The 20206-nt window shown below is 36.4% G+C and overlaps 2 protein-coding genes across 3 annotated transcripts in view; one reads left to right on the top strand and one right to left on the bottom strand.

The window, feature by feature from the left end:
- The window catches only part of LOC124637175 (ADP-ribosylation factor 6), a 46935-nt gene extending 33412 nt beyond the window's left edge, over positions 1 to 13523 (top strand). For both annotated transcript variants that reach the window (XM_047173563.1, XM_047173595.1), the window contains exons 3-7: positions 6126 to 6234; positions 7879 to 8034; positions 8837 to 8983; positions 10163 to 10345; positions 10714 to 13523. In XM_047173563.1, coding sequence (XP_047029519.1) covers positions 6153 to 6234; positions 7879 to 8034; positions 8837 to 8983; positions 10163 to 10305 — 528 coding nt within the window. In that variant the 5' untranslated portion in view covers positions 6126 to 6152 and the 3' untranslated portion in view covers positions 10306 to 10345; positions 10714 to 13523. The remainder of the gene's footprint in view (positions 1 to 6125; positions 6235 to 7878; positions 8035 to 8836; positions 8984 to 10162; positions 10346 to 10713) is intronic.
- Positions 13524 to 13703: 180 nt separating this feature from the next.
- Positions 13704 to 18345, bottom strand: LOC124637311. Its single transcript, XM_047173709.1, has 6 exons — positions 18090 to 18345; positions 15595 to 15717; positions 15077 to 15212; positions 14715 to 14813; positions 14270 to 14411; positions 13704 to 14018 (listed from the first exon to the last, which is right to left on the bottom strand). The coding sequence occupies exons 1-6, from the start codon at positions 18336 to 18338 to the stop codon at positions 13829 to 13831; spliced, it is 939 nt and encodes a 312-aa protein (XP_047029665.1). The 5' UTR covers positions 18339 to 18345; the 3' UTR covers positions 13704 to 13828.
- Between the last annotated feature and the right edge of the window lie 1861 nt (positions 18346 to 20206).

The following is a 20206-nucleotide window of genomic DNA, read 5'->3' as shown; positions in this document are numbered from 1 at the left end:
ATCTTAGTATCGCCTGCGTTCACATAATAGGCTTAAATATTTGTTACCTGTTTCGCTCAGTGTTCAAATAAGAGGTACTTAGAATCTTTTCTCAAGATTTTCTACGTAAAATGTGGTAGATGGCATTTACTTTACATACTTGTCACTTGTCAGTGCCTTTTGTTCTACTAGTTAGATCTAGATTCCATTGCGGCCCGACCTGATCAATTAATGTCAATGTCCACGTTTCCTATTCCTACGTAGATAAATTGTTTCATCTGTGGTCTCTTAATAAGAATTTCCTTTGACATCCAAAGTATGCTGAGTTCATTGTAGGGACTTTATCAAAGATCTATGAATTTTAGTTGATTGGAGTTTCAAGTGTGCTGTATTTCAAATCTTGAACCATGAGAAACATGACGGACTTTAGAATTGGTTATACACATTGCATTTCTTATTTCATTGCCATTCTCGTCATGCTTAAGTTAATGTTTCGTTGACACGTTTATTTATTTACCATTCACGTTTCATGAATATTCGAGGTTTTTCATTGCGAAAAATACCATTTGAATAGCAATCATTTTCTATAAATTCTGATGAATATTTTGAATGGTTATCTGGCGTCAAAGGCGTTTCAACGTAAACGTAATTGCTTCGTCGAAGCGTGGGATCTTTTCATTCAGTATTGGAAGATTAATTTGTTTTTGTAGTGATTTGATTGAATGGGTTTCTTTATCTGTTGTGTTTGATACGGCTATTTTGTGGTTTTGTATGCAATTAAGCCTTCCAACTAACGATTTATCTATTTTGTCATTATTATAGTTTTTGCAAACGAAAACGCTGGTCTAGATAATGCCCAAACAAAATAGCAGTAATAAATTACAACACCACACTAGCCCGTTACACTTCATTAAACAATATTCATAGCTCCCTTTTCCTTTCCTCATACAAAAATAGCTTACACCAGTCTATTATGTTTCACACTTTCGTTCCGATTGTATAGAATACATTCAACATTTCTATCACAATATGTAATTTTCGAGAACAATGAAACATCGGAACATTATAGTATATGGTGTAACTGTGGATTCTGTCACGTGCTGAATTACACGTGTTCTCAAGAATGTCTGTTGACTGGGATATATGGACACGAGACATCTGCCACAAATGACATGTTGGCCACGATCACTCCGTCAAGAGTGCTATCGAGATGATGATTATGCTAAAACATACATTGAATGAAGAATATTGAATTATACATTTTGCCGTCTTTTCGTGTTACACCAACGGTATGTTTAACACCACTTTAGATATTAAATTCTAAACGTGTTGCGACTAATGTGCATTTGTACACGACACAACAAACATGTTTCAGTTGCCTGTTGTTGTCTGCCCTACACATGAAAAATGCATTATTTCTACCATTCTTGGTATAACGTTGGTTGTAATTATGGGGTTTGTAGTCATAACGTTCGTTATAATTATTGGGTTTATAAGAATAATGACTAAAATGTATATGTCATAAGAAAAAGATGAAAATTTGGAAAGAGTTCCACTATACCTATTTACATGAGTTAAATATTGTTGCTCGTATTTTTTGCTGAATCCCTAAAGGACTAGAAGAATTTACTGTTATCTCGTTCATCAGCTTGTAATAACATTAAGGCAATGGTACAAAAATGGGCTGTGATCTAATAGACAGAAATAATCCTGACAAATAAACGAGTTGGCAATTCATTCCACGCCTTTTATCCCTCCGTTCTCCCCTCGACAACTGCTATTTTTCTTCCTAAACTAATTCTGTTCGACAATTTAGCCGGCTGATTTCAGATTCAATAGAGGTTTTCCCGTTTCAGTAAAAAAATAATACGTTGACAATTTGCATATTTTAAGTTTAGTCGCACAAAATATATTTTATTATTAGGATTAATAGACTGTAGACGTAGTACCAATTTTTGACCTACAAATAATTTTGACCTTTTTGCACCAATCTGACCTTTTGTATCAGGTTCCTTAGAATTATGTGCCCTTTACCGATTGTCGTGTAATTGTCTATACTTAGTTTGTCTGCGTTTAAAATAGGTCTGATACGGATAATACTATTTCTGAAACTAGCGTCTTCTGAAATTGAGAGACGGTTACTCTTTGAACGCGAAGAGCAATCTGAATTTGTAGCGCTCTTACTTAATCAAGACTAGTCTAAGAACGGAGAGTTCTTGGAACGTACCTGACGGTCCCGGAATAATCAGTACAATTCGTTTTATTCCATGTTTATCCTTTAAAGATGGTCGTAATCTTTGTAAAATGTCAGGGCCTATCTTTTGGGAGATTTGAGAGGTTTCAACTTTGGGAGAAAAACTTGGATATTCTCAATTTTGGGTTTCATTTTTGGTCTCCATACCGTACCCTGTTATTGATTTTTTCAAAAGGCAACACTGGATAAGATCAGGACTTATGCTGAAAAGAGAACCATATATTTTGGAATTCGATAAAATAACAGATAAAACACTCGTTTTATAGATTTAATTTCTTAAGATGCATCAAAGTTTTTGACTAAAATGCATATCCAATATAACCAGCTCAAGATATCAGCTACAGGTCTTGTCTATATTTAGTTCGTCTTAACTTAGCATTTAGGGCATAGACTGTCTTGAAGGTAGGTGTTGCATGTGGGATGTTGACGTAATAGCTGGTTTCCTTGCTTAGAACGTTGTTATTAACGCCCGGTATCTGTGAAATGAATCGTTTCCAGTTAATGCTGTTGGCTGTGATTTGAAATTTAGATTTAAATCGAAGAATTTTAGCATTTATTATTGGATACATTTTAACATTTACTTCCTAGTGGATTTTAATAGATTCAGAGCAATATGGACCTATATATAGATTTGGATTAGAATTCATAAAGTGTGACAGGATTCGTATAATAATTTTAGAAAACGTTCAGGGTGTTATATTGAGACATCATCGACTATCTTTTCTGCCGCTCACAGCTGACACAACTTTTGTGTGATTGAATGCTGACATCAATTGCGAATTGCACAAAAATCTATAAAGCTTTCAGTGAGTGGCATTGAAAATAAAATAGCGTGTATTGTACCCTATTAAACGTACATTTAAATAAACGAGGGTGTTCACTATGATAGACGGTTTCCGATAGCGTAGGTACCGTCGCCCCGATTCTATGTTGATTGATGATAACGTTGAATGCATTAACACAGATCATTGATAGGACGATGTAAAACATTTTGTTCGATATAAAGATATGATAGTACTTTGATAGTTATGGGTCTTAAAAAATTTAACTTATAAAAGCAATTTGTCTTTTCATATACTTACTCCCAAAACTTTGTGTCTCATTCGTGAATAATGAAGGGTTACTTAGAAATAATTAATCTTCTGGTTACATTAGTAATCTTTCAACTCCTGCCCGCAGATGATTGGGAGATTAATTTCGTCCAAAGATGGTTGAAATTGCTCCGTGATTTACAATCCTTCATTTCCAAGATTTGGGATATCTCCAGAATTCGGATCAATTGTGAAGTTCTATTTAACAAGCGTAAATTGAACAGTAATCTCAGGTAAAATTGGAATCTTTGACGTCATCGCGGCAAAGATTGGGGTTAAAGAAAATCGTTTCTGATTTAGAAGTACTTACCTTGAGAGCAACTTGTTTTGCGAAATGTTTTAAAAACGTCTGTCGCCTTTTTTGGGGGTTTTGTTTCGAATTGTTAATAAGCAAGATTATCGCAACAAGAATGAATGTAAGCATGGGTGCGCAATTAAGACATCCAGTTAAAAGGGGGATATTATAGTTCGGCCATTCAGAGAATGCGTTCCTGACACGTCGCGATTGAACTGACGACGTAACTTTGCAATGGCGTTGCAGTTACGATAAAAATATTTTTGCTGGTTGTTTACCGTTTTAACAATTGAGGAGCATTAAAACAACATTATTATATCAATAATCAATGAATGTTATAATTTTGTGCCAAACTGAGTGTCAAATAACTTGGTAAACAATATTTTTCTAAATCTATACTGCGCTATTACAAGGTTATGTCAGCGGTTTATATTTTGTAGTGCTGTGCTAAAAATAACAGGCAAGTATCGTAATCTGTTCTTATACAGTTATAATATAAAATAATACGTTTTGATTTTCTTTTTAAGAATTGGAAAATAATGGACTATAAGACTTAATTATAACGTTTATGAAATATAAAAATAAAACTATGACCAAACCGCATTTTTATACTGAGATTAAAAATGGTAACCCCAAATGGCGTTATGGGCCGCCATTTTGTGACGCTAAAACAGTCGTCCGTTGTCGTTTCGTGCGCATAGACCACGTTTTTCAAGTGTTTTCGATCTGTTTTTATTTGATTACCCGGCTTTTGTTAGACCGAGATATCAGGATTGATTCTGTTATTGATAATAATATAATTATACATGTAGGCGAAGATGATGATGAAGACACCACCTCCTCAAGCAAATCGGAGTCTGATTAATATTCTGTTCGCACATTCAATTCAATGTACTTGTAACAAAGAATAAATAAAACAATTTTATTATATGAATATTACCTTTTTTTGGTTTCCACTTAAATAACTAAAATATAAAACAAATGATTCCGCCAATTTAAAACGAAAATAATCTTAAAATAATGCGGCGGTTCATTTTGAAGGAACGGTAACGAACTCAGTGTTATGTTGTGCCCATCACTAGTCGTGACTAACTGATAGGTGTCAGGAACGCATTCTCTGAACGGCCGAAGTATAGTTCTTTAGAAGGATACAGTAAATCAATTATGTATAGTGCGAACACAGTGCATCGGATGTTTTTGTAGGCCATGTTATCACTTAACTTGTTAACAATGTATAGTGTGTAAAATATGCGATTCAGATTGCGGAAACTTTGTATAAAGCTCTAACATTCGTACAGTGGACGAGCAATTTATCATCCTTGCGTAGAAATGGAACGGTGATCTTTTAAGGCTGAACAAAGCTTTGAGCTCTATCCTTATTCTGCCTAGAATCCTACGTAGTATGTAGTAGGATGAGAGTCGGGCCATTAAGAAATGTACATAAACCAGACTGAAATTGACGATGACACGTCCCCAATACATTTGAAATGACGAAGGAGAACATGTCCTCTAAGTTTCTACCGCTAACTTATTTCATTAAACTTGGATCCTGATAGGCAACATTGCCAAATTGGTCCATCGAATCTCTGCAAACATTTTTAGTGAGCTCTCAAGATTTCGATTCTCTCCCTGATAACTTGTGACTGTAAAATATGTTTTTCGCTGATTTTCGTTTTCGCTTTGATAATATTGGAGATCTATTATCTTGACACGCTTCGTCGTAAAATAAGTATGTTGTATGATGAAAATATGTTTTTCGAGCTTTATTCTTCATTTTATGAATACCGAATACGAGTACGATCATGAGATTGGTCACTTCACAATATTGGCGGATCATTTCATGCAATTATTATTTGCGTAAATGCAGACTGAAACTTGTTTACGCAGTCAATAGTGTTTGTTAAACTCCACAGTCTGCCATTCTTTATATCCATTAATCAGAATTAAAATAGGGTCAAACTCGGCAAACAATAGATCTAGTTGACTTTATTAGGGAAGTACCCTTCAACTCTACAGTTGTTAACTTCTGGAGTGCTTTAGCAGTTTGTACCGACTTCCGTAACCGCGCTTCAGTTGGTAAATTAAAACTTGAGTCTCTCGAAATTGATTTCAAGAACAAACAAATTGAACGATATCCGTTTTATAGATCTGCTTTGGTGGAATGGATGTTGTTCTTGAGATAGAGAAATTGATTGTTATTTTGGCTGTTATTTGTTTGGAGAAAACGGTGTTGAGAAAACAACCCGAATTATTCTTTGCTGAATGAAATTGTTTTGTTAAATCTGAAGTTTTTTTCTTCAAAGAAAAATGTTAAACATTTTTTTATTGCTCCACAGCTTTTGTGGTCACCATAGCAAAGGCTTAAAGTTTTAAACCCTTAGGCTGGCTAGCTTTATTGGAATTATCCATGTGGATTTTCTCAGAACCAACTGGTACAGCGTTTGTTCGATCAATTGGTGACGATGCTTATACACATAAATTAATAGTTTTCTTTTCCTTATTCCAGTTGTGCGGTTGAGGAGAGTTCAGCACAATGGGGAAGCTGCTGTCAAAAATCTTCGGTAACAAGGAGATGAGGATATTGATGCTGGGCCTCGATGCTGCCGGGAAGACTAGTATCCTTTTACAATACTACATTATTACTACATGGTCTAGTTAAAGATGGCAAAGGATTGCCATCAGGATCTTAAAAAAACGTTTGGCTATTAAAATGTACGTGTAATACAATATCTTCTCAAAATTCTGATGAAGATATATCGTCAGTCATGATCCAATTGAAATCACAGCTATAATTAAATTTACTACGGAAACGATACTACGATTTCGTAAACCATAAATATTTAGATGCAAACTTAACTGGTTTTACGTTTCTATTTTACGGCGCCATAGATACTCCCATTTATAACATCGTAAACACGGTTCGTATAGCAATGAACGTACAGTCTCGGGGCTACAACCCGACAGATAGTGTGGACTCTAATGAAACTACCAAGATAAAGAAAACAGAAGTTCCAATCTTGAGCTCTGACCTACATCTGCGCAGAAGTGATTTATTAGCAAAGAACCAATCCCGAGTGACGGCTATGACGTGATGCACTGCGGGCCAATCACCGCTTTAGCCCACTCCCGCGCCTCACTTCATACCACAAAAGGGACCCAATAAATTACTTCTGCGCAGGTGAAGGTCAGAGCTCAAGATACGTGCCGATAACTATAACTGAAATGAATGACTCAGCAAAAATAGTAGATGATAAGGTGCAATTTACCTTTACGTAGTTCTATGCACAAATGTAATGTGTCCTTTAGTCTCAATACGAAGTTGTCTATGTATGTCACATTGTATACGGTCTAGCCGTTACTCACAAAGAAGTCCATTAGTATAATATAATCTTTGGGTATAATTTAGGCGATCACCAAAAATATTTTTAAGACTCTAAGCTGAGGCACCAAATAAAATAAACAACTCCAAAAAAAATTAATTGACTTTATTAAAAGGGCACTAAAGTATATAATATTATGATCCAAAAAAAATAAAATAACATCAGAAAAATCGCAAATCTCGCACAAATATTATTTTTGGTTCCCAAAATGGATTAATGGTCACCAAATTCTATCCAACTAAAAGATTAATATTACTACCAAAATCAAAGTTAGTGACGAACGCGGTGGTGAGCGTGAAAACCATCTGCGACGATAAGCTCGCATGGGACCGCCGGAGCCCCGCAGTGCCGGAGCCGTGACAGAAGCCATGCTTGCTGCATGTTGCGTGCTTCATTTTATCTACTGAGTTACACACAAATTCATATAACAATAAATAAGCGACGTACGTTTGGGAACCCCAGTATATTAATTGGTATTTGGGAAATATTCTAGCGATCGTTAGCTTTTTTAGTCTAACAAAAATGACCAAATTAGGAGTCATGGTATTACATAATTGGTAACATCTAAGTAGTGACAATATATAATATTTGGTCTAAAGTGTATTTTAAAGGCGTCCATATATTTTTTTAGTAGTCAATAATACGAAAAAATGGTTTTACCTAATAATATTTTTGGAAACGTTATTTGGTGACCATTTATCCATTTTGGTAACCGTTTAGAATTTTTTTGGTAGTAAAATAGGTACTTTTTTGGGTGGTGTTTAAACACAAGCCATAATCTTTCATGGAGTTACCAAACGTTAATTGTGAACCTTTTGAATGTAACTGTAAAGTAACCCAATGATGTAAGAACATTAATTCCTTAAAATAAACCTACAGCTATTTTATATAAATTAAAATTAGGTCAGTCAGTCACAACGATACCTACGGTCGGTTTCAACGTTGAAACTGTAACGTATAAAAACGTCAAATTCAACGTATGGGACGTTGGGGGGCAGGACAAAATACGACCATTATGGAGGCATTACTATACAGGTGTGTATTATTTATTTATTTTTAGTTTTTTTTTTTTTCATAATGTGGGTACTGTGGGACATGTCACACCAGCCAAATGTTACTGGCACGAGTAGTTTTTTCCATTAATCGGCCAAATTGCCACACGATCGTTTCCTACATTATCAGGTCCATCTTTGGATCTTTCATCTAGAGCAGTGGTTCTTAACCTTTTAGTCATGAGGGACCACTTTAACTAAAGTTTGTCTTGCCGGGGACCACCTCATCGGTTTACCTAAATTAGCACTCTACTAAACGCATGTCGGCAGTTGTGTAGGTAAGCAAATGCAAATAAAGAAAAATAAAAACTTGCCTATGCAGTTTCCAAATGCGCGAGCGAAGCGACCGCGAAATTTTTATCGGACTTAAACCAAATATTACGTAAAATTTAGCCCAAACGTACTTAACGTTTTGTTTGTTGACAAATGCAAAAATAAGGGCACATAGTTTCTGAATACGCGAGCGAAGCGAGCGCGAAATTTTAATTATTTTTTATTTAAGACTCAATCGAAATGAATGGGGGGACTAGGTACGACACACCCGATATACGTCCATGCGAAAACCCCCGCTCGCATAGATAAGTCAATAAAAATAAAGTTAGATAAAGTATAGCAACGCCGCGAAGCAAAGCTCGCGGACCACTTGGAATGCCTCCAGGGACCACCGCGGACCACCGGTTAAGAACCACTGATCTAGAGTATCTAGTTATCTCAATAATATACTTCATCAGGTTTTTCTACGGACTATCGTGAAACATACTCAAGTCTCAATTCAACTGTTCCAGGCACTCAAGGTCTAATATTCGTGGTGGACTGCGCGGACCGGGACCGCATCGACGAGGCGCGCCAGGAGCTCCATAGAATCATCAACGACAGGGAGATGCGTGACGCCATCATCCTCATCTTCGCCAACAAACAGGACTTGCCTGATGGTATGGTTTAGCATCAGCCTTTATTGTCCCACTGCAGGGTATAGTTATCGGCACGGATAATGAGCTCTCGGTGGAAGAGTGGGGATCGCTTTGCGCACTGTACACTTAAGGCAATAAACCAATAAATCACTTCTGCGCAGGTGAAGGTCAGGGCTCAATATCTTTGCCGATGATTATACAGGACTCTTCTTTTGCAGAGAAAGAATGAGCTTTAGTCACCACACTACTCGAGACGGATTGAAAGTAAAGGTTTCCTCAAGATGTTTTCATTCACCATTACTAAGTCATTGGTGTCTAATACTAAAGTACTTAACATAACAACGATTGTTGGCCCTGAAGTAATAAGTTAAGTGTTAGGAGCCTTTTGGTCAATTCCCCAGTGCAACATTTTCATCACCATTACTCACTTCTGCAAGCCATAAACTGCCTGTCTGTTCTGGAAATCATTTAGAACCTCAGACGACATATGAGTTTCTTTTACGGTACAGTCTTCTCAGTATTCGCTAAAACCGCGGTAAATCCTTACCCTAAATTGTATTTGGTCAGTTCATCAAGAGTGAATACCAAGTAGGTATTAGATAAATCAAGCGGTAAAAATGGATGCCTATAATGAGACAAAGACCTATTTCCTAGAAAGAAAGAATCTAGGACACGTCATGTATCAGCTGCGAGAAATGGTGCTCGTAATTTACTAATTGTACGGTCAAAGGTCGAATTCATGCGTGACTAGTAGGAAGCCAGGCCGCATGATTTGACTCCTTGATAATAAATAATTAAACTTTGCACTAGATAAAAAAAACAGTAGGTGTCTTACATATTAATCGAGATTAGGCAAGCTAATTTTAAATTCAGGTGTTAAAGTAGGCATAAAGATGTTTGGTAGGCGTAATAATGGTGACGATTAAATCATATTGAACAAAGAAACGATATGAGGATTGTGTGATAGACAATATGGCTAGAAGGAATGTTACTTACTTGTCAAATGGCGGCAGATAGAAATGGAAGAAGAAAATATGTCGCACCGACCCCAAAGAAAATTGGGACTAGGGCAGGTGGATGACGATGAATTTACTCGTATCCATAACCTTACAGAATCACTTTCTTTATGTGTCAATTGCTTCCTAGTAGACCTGCTATAGTATTAACTCTTTTAAAATGTAATTTTCCGAATGATTCCAGCAATGAAACCCCACGAGATCCAAGAGAAGCTGGGGCTGACGCGCATCCGCGACCGCAACTGGTACGTGCAGCCGTCGTGCGCGACGTCGGGCGACGGGCTGTACGAGGGCCTCACCTGGCTCACCAGCAACCACAAGTTATGAGCTGCAGAGTAGGCGGCCGCCAGCCGCCGCGCCCGCCACGGTATGTCACCTCATTTTCATAACTTTTTAAGACCCTGTTTCTCTGGTTACACTTCAGCTGTCGGATAAACACCTGATAGGCTATCAGAGAGTATCAGTAACCGGTAAAACTGGCCATTAGTAATTTTTCCTCGACAAGTAAACTTTCAATGCAAAATACATAAAAATATTACGAGAAACATTTGAATTATTGGAAACGTTTGATATTTGCTGAACTTCATGTTTAAAACGGGTCTATTGAAGTAGACCATATTTTGCCTGCGCCCCTTTACTTTTCAAATGGTAACTTAACAGGTACGATTGTATACCGGTATCTCTTTACATTAGTTTCCAAAATGTGATTGTAATGTCATTCTTTTGCGGTTTCAGGTGAGGATGTCGATGCCATTTAATTTAAGTAAGCGCCCGCGTGCCGGAACAAGCAACGTCATTGTGAATACCAGTGTTGATTCTATATAATGGTTATACAGACAAAAACGCTCCAGTGAACGGTGCGAGAGACTGTCCGTGTGAACACAACGTTAGATAGCAAGCAAGCGAACGCTTGTCACAAAATCAATTATTCCATATTTAAAAAATTAAAAAACAAATTTAGAAAGTTTTGTTGTAACGATATTCGATTATTTTTTTATGTTATTTAAAGAATTATTACATAAAGTAAAATGATTTTTTTTATTTAGTTTAATGTTTACCTCCTTTGTATAGTAAGGTAGAATAAAGTTTCTAATGCATTATTGTGGGTAATCGAGGACTATGTATGGGAAGGTCGCAATGTTCTTTATTATGGATATTTAAGTGATAGCTATGCACGCTGTGTAGGTCATTCGTATGGAGTGGCTTGACTGTTGTAATATTTAACCACTTACAAATAATTTCAGACGAACCAGAATATTCAAAATAACATTTGACGATTACCCTTTGTTGTTTTGTGTGTAAGGACATTCATGACTACAAATTGACATGTTAATGCATCACTATATTATTTAATTTTATAATTAATATTTAAACAACTTATGTCAATTCTATAATTTACATAACCTATTTTTCTCAATTTACCGACTAGTGTGACATAACCTAATTTCTTTTAACAATAGTCAAGCTACCCTCATATAAAAATGTACATATTAAAGCAATGTATGTACATATTGAAGAGTATTTTTTATTACTATCGCTGTTTGAATGTTGATTTTTTGTATGCGATTTTTTTAAGACAAAATCCACTATGTATGTATAATGTATTGCTTTCTGCTTTCATTGTGAGTGTCCGGCGGGGAAAGGGCGCTTTACCGAGCTTCTGAATTCAAATTTTGTACATAATGCTTATTATTTTACTTTGAGAAAATTAAATCAGTTGTGTATAAAGATAAATGATCATTTTGCTGTCGAATCTCGAGTCGAAATAGTTTAGTGACCCGCAGATAGAGGTCATGTTATAAACGGGCATTCTTCGAAGCTGCAACTTGAATCAAAACCTATATTTGTTTTGCGAAGTTATCGTTTGCTAAGCGAATCTTCTTAAATTGAATATTAACTGCAAACAGTGTTGACCACTATGCACACATGTTACTGTTCTAGCTTCTAAAAATTTCCATAACGATGTCCGCCAACCGCAAATTTGTATAATCTATCTCTCGCGTCGATTTGTGACTAGAGATTGAACAATCTCTTCTCATAAAACAAAGGATCGATAGGTTATAGAAATCCGCAGTAAGTAAAGCGTCGTACTGACCCCGCCGAGCCAGTAGTTAGTCAGTTCGGGGACCATCTGATTTTGTAAATACGGCTCTTGAATGGACCTTGAAATGAGATTTTTCTAGCGAATTATATTTAATTTTTATAGCTTCGTTTTGTGAAGGCTTTTGCCAAAGGGTGATTTGCTTATACAAGGCTGATTTTAGATGCAAAGTCCATTAAATATCCAATCTTTAATTTACTTGGGAGTAGGTTAGTAATGGAGTGTTTATAAATCAAATCAGCTAAGTTTGACAGATTTATTTAGTTTCAAGGTGCGTATTATTCTAGTTCTAAAAATCACTAACTGAAACACTCCATTTTCAACTAATCGGTGATTGATATCGAATCAATGTTACGTTGGTTAGTTTGAGCATTGCGCTACGACAAGTAAAGGAAATATACGAGTATAGCAATAAATAGATTTTCCAACTTTACCTACTTTAGATAGAGATTAAAAGCAAATTAGTCCAACGAAATGAAAAACTCGCAAGTTGGAACATCGACTTTCGTAAATAATGTAATCGTTACTGCTAGATTTAGGGTCTGGTTTCCACGACCGGTTAACTGTTAACCAGAGGTTAATCAGTAGTCGCTGATTAGTTAACGGATGATGGTTAATCTGGCCTGTATTATGGTCCTTAGAAGTAGGACAGAGTTTAGGTAGGTGTTGATATAACTGTAAGGCACTAGCAGGGAGTTTTTTGTTTCACATAGTATTTTTGATTGGAATTTTATTGTATAAATTAATCTATCAGGCTATAATATGCCCGCCGGACGGATGGTAAAAAGGCTCCTAAGGCTAAGTGCAGATGAAGGAGTGGAATGGTTACTGTTCGAATCATAATGTGCGTGAGACAATAAATTACCAATACAAGATCGTCTTGCGCCTCAATTCAGCACTCGGCCTTAGGACGTCTACGAATGAGTGACTACGAACATTTGTTGATCGAAATTAGCTCTTATTTCCAGGTCCATAGCCTACTTTTACGACTATCTTCATACTTGTACTGATTTCTTGCCTACATTTAAATGTCCTATTGAATTGTGTAATTGCGAGTAAACTACGATGGAAGCTAATGTTAACTTTTTCTGTTGAAACTCACCTATACTTTGTGATATAAATATATTTCATAGAACCTTATAATGTATGATTATTTTCTAGAATGTTCGAATTATTGATGCTAATACTCGGAGACATGACAATATAAAATAAGTCATGTTCTGTCAAATTAAGAACTGATTTACATTTGAATAATCAATTTTCGTTTAACTTAAAGTGCAATTAAAATTTCTAGCAACTATTTTGCACGGAGATGTAAAAACAATATTTTTATTTGTATGGTAATGTACCGCTGGGTTCATTTTGCGGGAAGCGTTGATAACAATTTAAAACCTATTGTATAATATTGTAGAAAGATAAATTCAATATAAATTCACCCTTAAAACATCTAGTTTTATTCCTAAAATGTCAAAAGTGCGAACTAAACTGCAAACCAAAATTCGTATAAAAAAGTAAACTTTAATGCGGACTTATTGGAAATAAAATTATAAATCAAAATTTCTTAATAAAATCACTAAGCAACCAGTCTAAGTACATGACCAGTCTGCCGATTGTTTTCCTTGAATTGCGTATCAGCCGTATCAATTGTCGACGTGCTTTCATGCCAATACCAGGTTTCACGTTGAACTTCATTTGTCATTTAATTCCTTGTAATTTGTACCTTAACACATTGCGATAGGGTGCAAACTCCTAACTGATGCTTTGGTCTGTGGTTGTGGTGGTGATGGACGAGTCGGCCGTGACGTCGTCGTAGCGTGGCGGGAGGATGATCTGCAGTTCCTCATTGAGTTGCACTTCTTCGTCAGGCACCGAGTCTTCGGGGACGCGATTGTCGTACTCTTCGTGATTCGATATGCCGCTGGAATCATGAATATTCGTACTGTAACAAAACGAGCTTATTGAGTTAGATATAGTTTTCGAACTTTTTGTCGTCATGGAATGTAGAAGATAAAAACTTTTTTGTCAACAGCCATTTTGTGGAACACTACGGCATAAGATTTTAATAGGTGTAGGCAAGGCCGGGCTCGCCGTTATACTCTTAAATAAAAACATCGCATATTTTCACCACTTTATAAGTATATGCCACTAGAATAGAGTAAATGCATCATTTATTTCCTAAGCTATACTAACTCCAGCTGATCGCCAGCCCTGGCGCCGGCCAGGACGGAGGTGTAGAGCCTCGCGCGTGCTCCGTGCAGCCGCATGCCGGCCGGCACGTCCTCCGCGCCCGAACGGGTCTCCAGAATCGGGAGCAGGGCGTTCGCACCGTTACCTGCAAAAAGCCGGGACAGATATTGAAGTGAAGTTAGAGATTGTTTTACTGTCAAACTGTTATCGTCATTGTCGTCTTTGAATCAGAGTCCAAAATCAATGAAAAAAGAAATATCATGTAATAGGTCAGATTTCGGATTCTATTTCAACGTTGAACAACATCGATAGTACCTACCTACTTATATTGCCTACATAGGGTAATGCACCAATGCTTGTAAAGTATGCAGCTTCGGAAAAATCTATGTGCCAACGAACTAAAGAATTGACAACTTTGTGCTCAGTAGGTATATGAAATAATTCAAACCCTCATCTGGTCTGCAAGCTTCCTTGACTTTATTCAATTCTTTTCCTTGTCCGTTCTCATCGGGCGGCAGAGACACTTTGGGAATTTCCTCTCGAACGTCTGAAATTTAAACTTCAATTAAAAAGTAATGGATAGAAACCCTGTAAAATGTTCTATACCTGGAAGGTTTAAAACGATAAGACGGCAAACCTTGTCGAGCAAAGAACGCATCTCGCTCTGTTGTAAGAGTTCTTCGGCAAAGCTATACCTACTTCCATAGACCCAGCCAACATCATCTTGGCTGAAACTCGTTTCACCCGGGGACTAAATGATGCTTAGGTAAATTATTTTTTTATAGTTAAGTCTTGAACTGTAAAATTTACCATTTTTGGGAATCCCTCTCGTGGGCAAGTCAGCGTAACCACGGAATAGTGTTTCCAGTTCATCAGGTGACATGCGACGCAGATACGGCACACGCTTCAAATCGGGCCGGTGGAGACTCCGGAAGGAGTTTCGATGCTGACCGAAGACATATTTTTAGGTTTTAGAATTACTTATAAGAGGTATGTTTCAGCCTCCACCAATGCAGAGCGGGACGGAGAAGTTTTTAATCAACCATTAGAATTGTGTTATTCAAACATCTCATCTCCGCCCACTAAGAGTGGTACCTATCTACCCCTGAGCGAAGAAATTCTATTGGCTCTAAAATTCCCTGCTCCGCTTTGGTACATAAAATGACTACATAAAATGACATGATTTAAAAAATCTCTAGTTACAAGACTTAATCATTCCTAGTTTTTGGGTTTCCAAAACAAAGCTGCAAAGTTGACAACAGAAGGTTTAAGGCATATGACAAGATTTCTAAACCAACGATGTTCATCTAAATAAGTAAACAGGGTACCTTAACGAGGCCGGGCGGTATTTGCATCCTCTCGCAGGCGCGTGACATGCTCAAACATTGTATCACGCTGTCGTGTTTCACGGAAATCGCTGAGAGTCCACTTCGCACCAGGTCCTCATTAATCTGCACCAGATTGTCAAAGGAATATTTACTTTTAAGTCTACATATTTGGATTCATATCCTTATTGTAATTTTTTTATGACGAAAAAAGTCGCTGCCTCGTAGTAGTGAAAACTCGTAGTCGTTAGCCATTAGTTATCGGAAATTTTAATCTAACCCTGGGAGGAAACTAGGGAGGTAGGTTCTATTAGGTTCCATTCAACTAATAAATATCTCCTTAACTACAGTGCATGTAACTAAAGTTCAATAATTCACAGTTCGAAAAACGCTTTTAACTAAACTATTCCCTGGAAAATGGAAAACGTTTATGAAATAACTTCAATCAAGTGTATAGCTGGTGATATCTCCGAACGTATCAATATAACCAAATGCCCTTTTACGCGTATAGTCACGTGGCCTGGCCGGCCACTGATTGGTCGTACGATATTAGTTTGATAGTGATGGCGGATTTTGAATGTTTTGTAATTGAGGCTTGTGTAAATAATTTTGAGTTTTACCGTGTAACCTTACCTCTCACACTAACCCAACCCCGACTACAAGTGCCAAATCTGGATTATAATTAGATTAATAATCTTCTAAACAGGTAATCTTCAAATCCCTAACGAGTTTCAAGTTCCAAATTCATTTTAGTTTGTTAAAATTCGGAGAAAGCTATGTTTCTCGGGAAACAGAAATTGGCGAAATTATTTGGTTTCCTTTTGAATTGGATTCTAGGAATTTCTGAAAACGAGCGGTAAGTTCTATGATATTTGCTAAATGGAACGACTGAAAGGCTTGGAACAATTTATGTAGGTACCAAAGTCTCTGAATACAAGTCAAGGTAGGTAAAAAATACATAGTATTTTCGAACATCGCTCCTTATTAACACAATAAATACTTTACCAATCATTAACTAAAGGAATTTGGTAGTAAGTACCTACCTAGATATTTCTTTTGGCATGGTTAATTAATTTGAAAACAATAGAATCTTGTGAAACTTGAGTTTCGATAGCTTTAAGTCCGATAACATTAATTTATGCCAAGTTTTGATGAAATACAATTATTCTAAGTTTTGTAAATAGGCGTAAGTACCCACCTACTTACAAACCTTCTCAAAAGTTTACAGACAGTTTTGTGTTTAGGCTCTTTAGACTATTTGGGTGGTTGTTGAGAAAAGCAAAGTAGGATATTTTAATTCAGTTCGCTTTCTGTGGAATACAAGTTCATTGACTTATGGAATACCTCGCAAGTTGCGTTGACTTGTGAAAAGCTATTACTTAAGTATTTACCTAGGAAAGTATTTAAAAGTAAATTAACTTTCTACTCGAAGTTACCTATGGGTACCTAAATACGAAATGAAACCTATGAATAGAAATTTAATGTTAGTTCTCAGTAAAAGTTCTTCATGACAAAGAATCGAATGAACTTTGTAAATGTTCATTCCCGCATGAATGAATTAAGGACAACTTCGACATTCTGTTTGACATTAAATCAATGTTCGCGTTGAATAAAGTATGTCGCATATGGACTGCGAACCCGCGTATATTGGAGCACATCAATCAGTAGGAGATGGGATCGCACTCATTTTATGCGGGAACCAGACTTTAATATTGTGTGTTATTGATAGCTTTAGAAATTTGGCGCCTTGAAATCTACTATGAGAATATATAATATGAAAGGAGTGTTTTTCTGAATAGATAGTGATACCTACTGGCTCTTGTTTCTACCTTGTACACTTGCATTTCTAAATCAAATAATCGGAAGCCAGCTCTTTTGTTCTGTAAGTGTACCTACCTAAGCAAACCATGTAGGTTTTGATAAGTTTCCTACAAGAAAAACCACTTTAATGAGATAGGCAAGATCTTATTTCCAAGAGCTAATAATTCAAACAATTTCTGTGAAGATTGAATAGTTATCCCAAGGGTTGTTGATATAAAATTGCGTCAATAGCCCTCAAGAGCATTTTTTATGATTGCCTCCCTTCCTCGAAACTATTAATCGTTTTTTCCTGAAACATTTTTAAATATCTTTTGTGGCCAAAGCTAAACTAACAGAAGTATTGCCTTGACATTTTATTCTGTACTTTCTTGGAACCGTTCAAACGAATCCTTCTATCGTCTGTTTAATTTTAATATAAATGAGTTTTCTTGGTAACAGGTAGGTAAGCCAGAGCAGAGCATCGGCATGTTTTATCAAGAAGAAAACGTAAAAATAGTTTATAAATAGATTCTTCAACATTGCATGATCGCACGACGTTCAAATGGACATTTCGCAGATATGAGTATTTACGCATGGTCTTACGATCATGTTCGTCTGGGCCGCATGCATGACATAGGAGCAATGCTAATGGGATGGCGTCTACTACTAACATAATTAGCTAAAAGGTAAGTACTTGCCTGCAGTTCTCTCCCTTCACAGCACGGTACTAGGGGCGGCAGTTCTTCCTTCAGCTTATGAGCGGAGTTGAGCCCGGTGGTCACGTTGTCTCCACTCGCCACCGGGTTCATGAGGAGCAAAGACGCGTCCGAGGACCTTTTCTCCTTCACCTCCATATTGTCGGACAAGTCCTTGACACTCATATTGGTACTCATGCTCCTATCCTTCGCTGTCATCAAGTGAGTCTTGTTTTCGTGTAGTAACTGCATCACTGCTATTTTTTTGTCTTGCTGTGGTTTGTTATATTTTTATGTTCACATTTTTATTGAAATTTTGACGTTGTGTGACGTTTCGATTTTGAAATTTGGGATTTATTTTTTTATTATGCCTGGTTTGGATTTTAGGTGAAACCTCTTTGATACATCCGTTGTTGCAAGAAGGTTTGTAATTAATTCTTGCGACCTTCTTTATTTGAAGATCCTTTTTCGAAATACTTATTTATGGAGCCACCAAGAATATAGGAGTGGGTCAATTTAGATCTTATCTAAATACTTCTAAAGCCTATCAGCACTTCTGCACAAACATTTTGACCGACCTCTGGTAGCAAGCTGCATTCAGTTTACAAATTGATCTTTCATCCTAACTACATCTCAAAAAGGTTGGTAAGCTTTTAAACGAGTACTTGAGTGAGATAAGTGTACTGTATCGCATCCCGATCACGTAGTACCGCTTGACCAAAATTACACCCTCCGAGAAAAGTCCGCTTTGAGAGTATATTGAAATTAAGCCAGTCCCTTTTTGGGAATAAATTGCCAATACACGTCTATTGTGTTATGGAATGAATAAAGAGTTATTGGCAGTATTTCTGACGTGATCAGATGAATCCTGGGAGGTCAACATTATGTGGACTTTTTTACACTGCCAAATGCATCACTACATAAAGTTAAAGGTACTTAGTTATCAACTTCAGAGGCAAGTTCGGTGCGTTTGATAGCTATACTTATAGAAGGGTATAAACCATTGTATGTACATTGTGTAACATTAATAAAAACCCATACACAGTTAACGTTTTTATTCAACGACACTTTTGACTAGGAATTTTGAACTTGGGTGGGGGTGTACCTATAAAGTGGTCATACTTGGCTGATAGGCAATGAGGGTTTTCGATACTTTTTCTGCCGCCAGGCGGCGCTTCGTATGCGTCAGTTCAGGTCCAAACAGCTGTCAAATAGTATGGAATTGTAGGGTCCGAACTTATTGTTTATTGAACTTCTGTTATATTGGAAGTGTTATTGATTTTATTATGGACTACGGTCAGAATAAGGTTTCCGAACTAAAAATATAAGAGAGAGGGTGCAAAAGTCACTGGTACTAAGGAAAAGCTTGTTGAAAAATTTGTTAACACAATATGATTTAGTTTTTTTTATTTACTCAACCTCAATAGTAAAACAATAATGCAGTGCTTTAATTATAAAATAAAAAAAAACACTAAAATCGTTCACTATTCATAGTAAAGATAAGCACTTTGACAGTTACCTGGACCTGACGACTCGGTGCTGCCACCTCGTGGACGCCATTTTAGAAAACCCTCATTCAATGTGTGATCGATCGATAATTAAATTCCCACAGGCTTGCATATTGAGTTGATAGGAATACTTACACGGTCAGTAAATAAAATAAATCTGGTTAGATTTTGTACATTTATTGAAAAATAAATGAGCTACAAAACAACATTCATAGTGAACATTTTATAAAATACATAACAAAAACATACAAAACGATATACCTACACAATGTGGATTTTGTTTACTTGATTACATTTTGGGTACATCAACAAAATACAATTTATATTTTAAATATAAAAATTAAACCACGAAAATGTAGTTACTACGAAGCTATAAGTAATCGGAGACCGAATTTCATGGAAAAGAGAAATGTGAATATTTTGCGTAACTTGCAAAAAGCATTTAATTTATTAAAATTAAATCTTGAGGGCTTTTAATTAAAGGAATAAAATGACGATACAAAAACAAACACTTTTTTGTACTCAACGACACAAACATAGACAAAAATACATGAAGAAAACTCATTCAAGAGGTCAAATAGACTTAGCTTAACCATTGGATTCCCTGAAAAT

The sequence above is a fragment of the Helicoverpa zea genome, chromosome 1 (assembly GCF_022581195.2).
Source record: "Helicoverpa zea isolate HzStark_Cry1AcR chromosome 1, ilHelZeax1.1, whole genome shotgun sequence".
Taxonomy (NCBI): Eukaryota; Metazoa; Arthropoda; class Insecta; order Lepidoptera; family Noctuidae; genus Helicoverpa; species Helicoverpa zea.
This window is presented reverse-complemented; position numbering and strand designations above follow the sequence as displayed.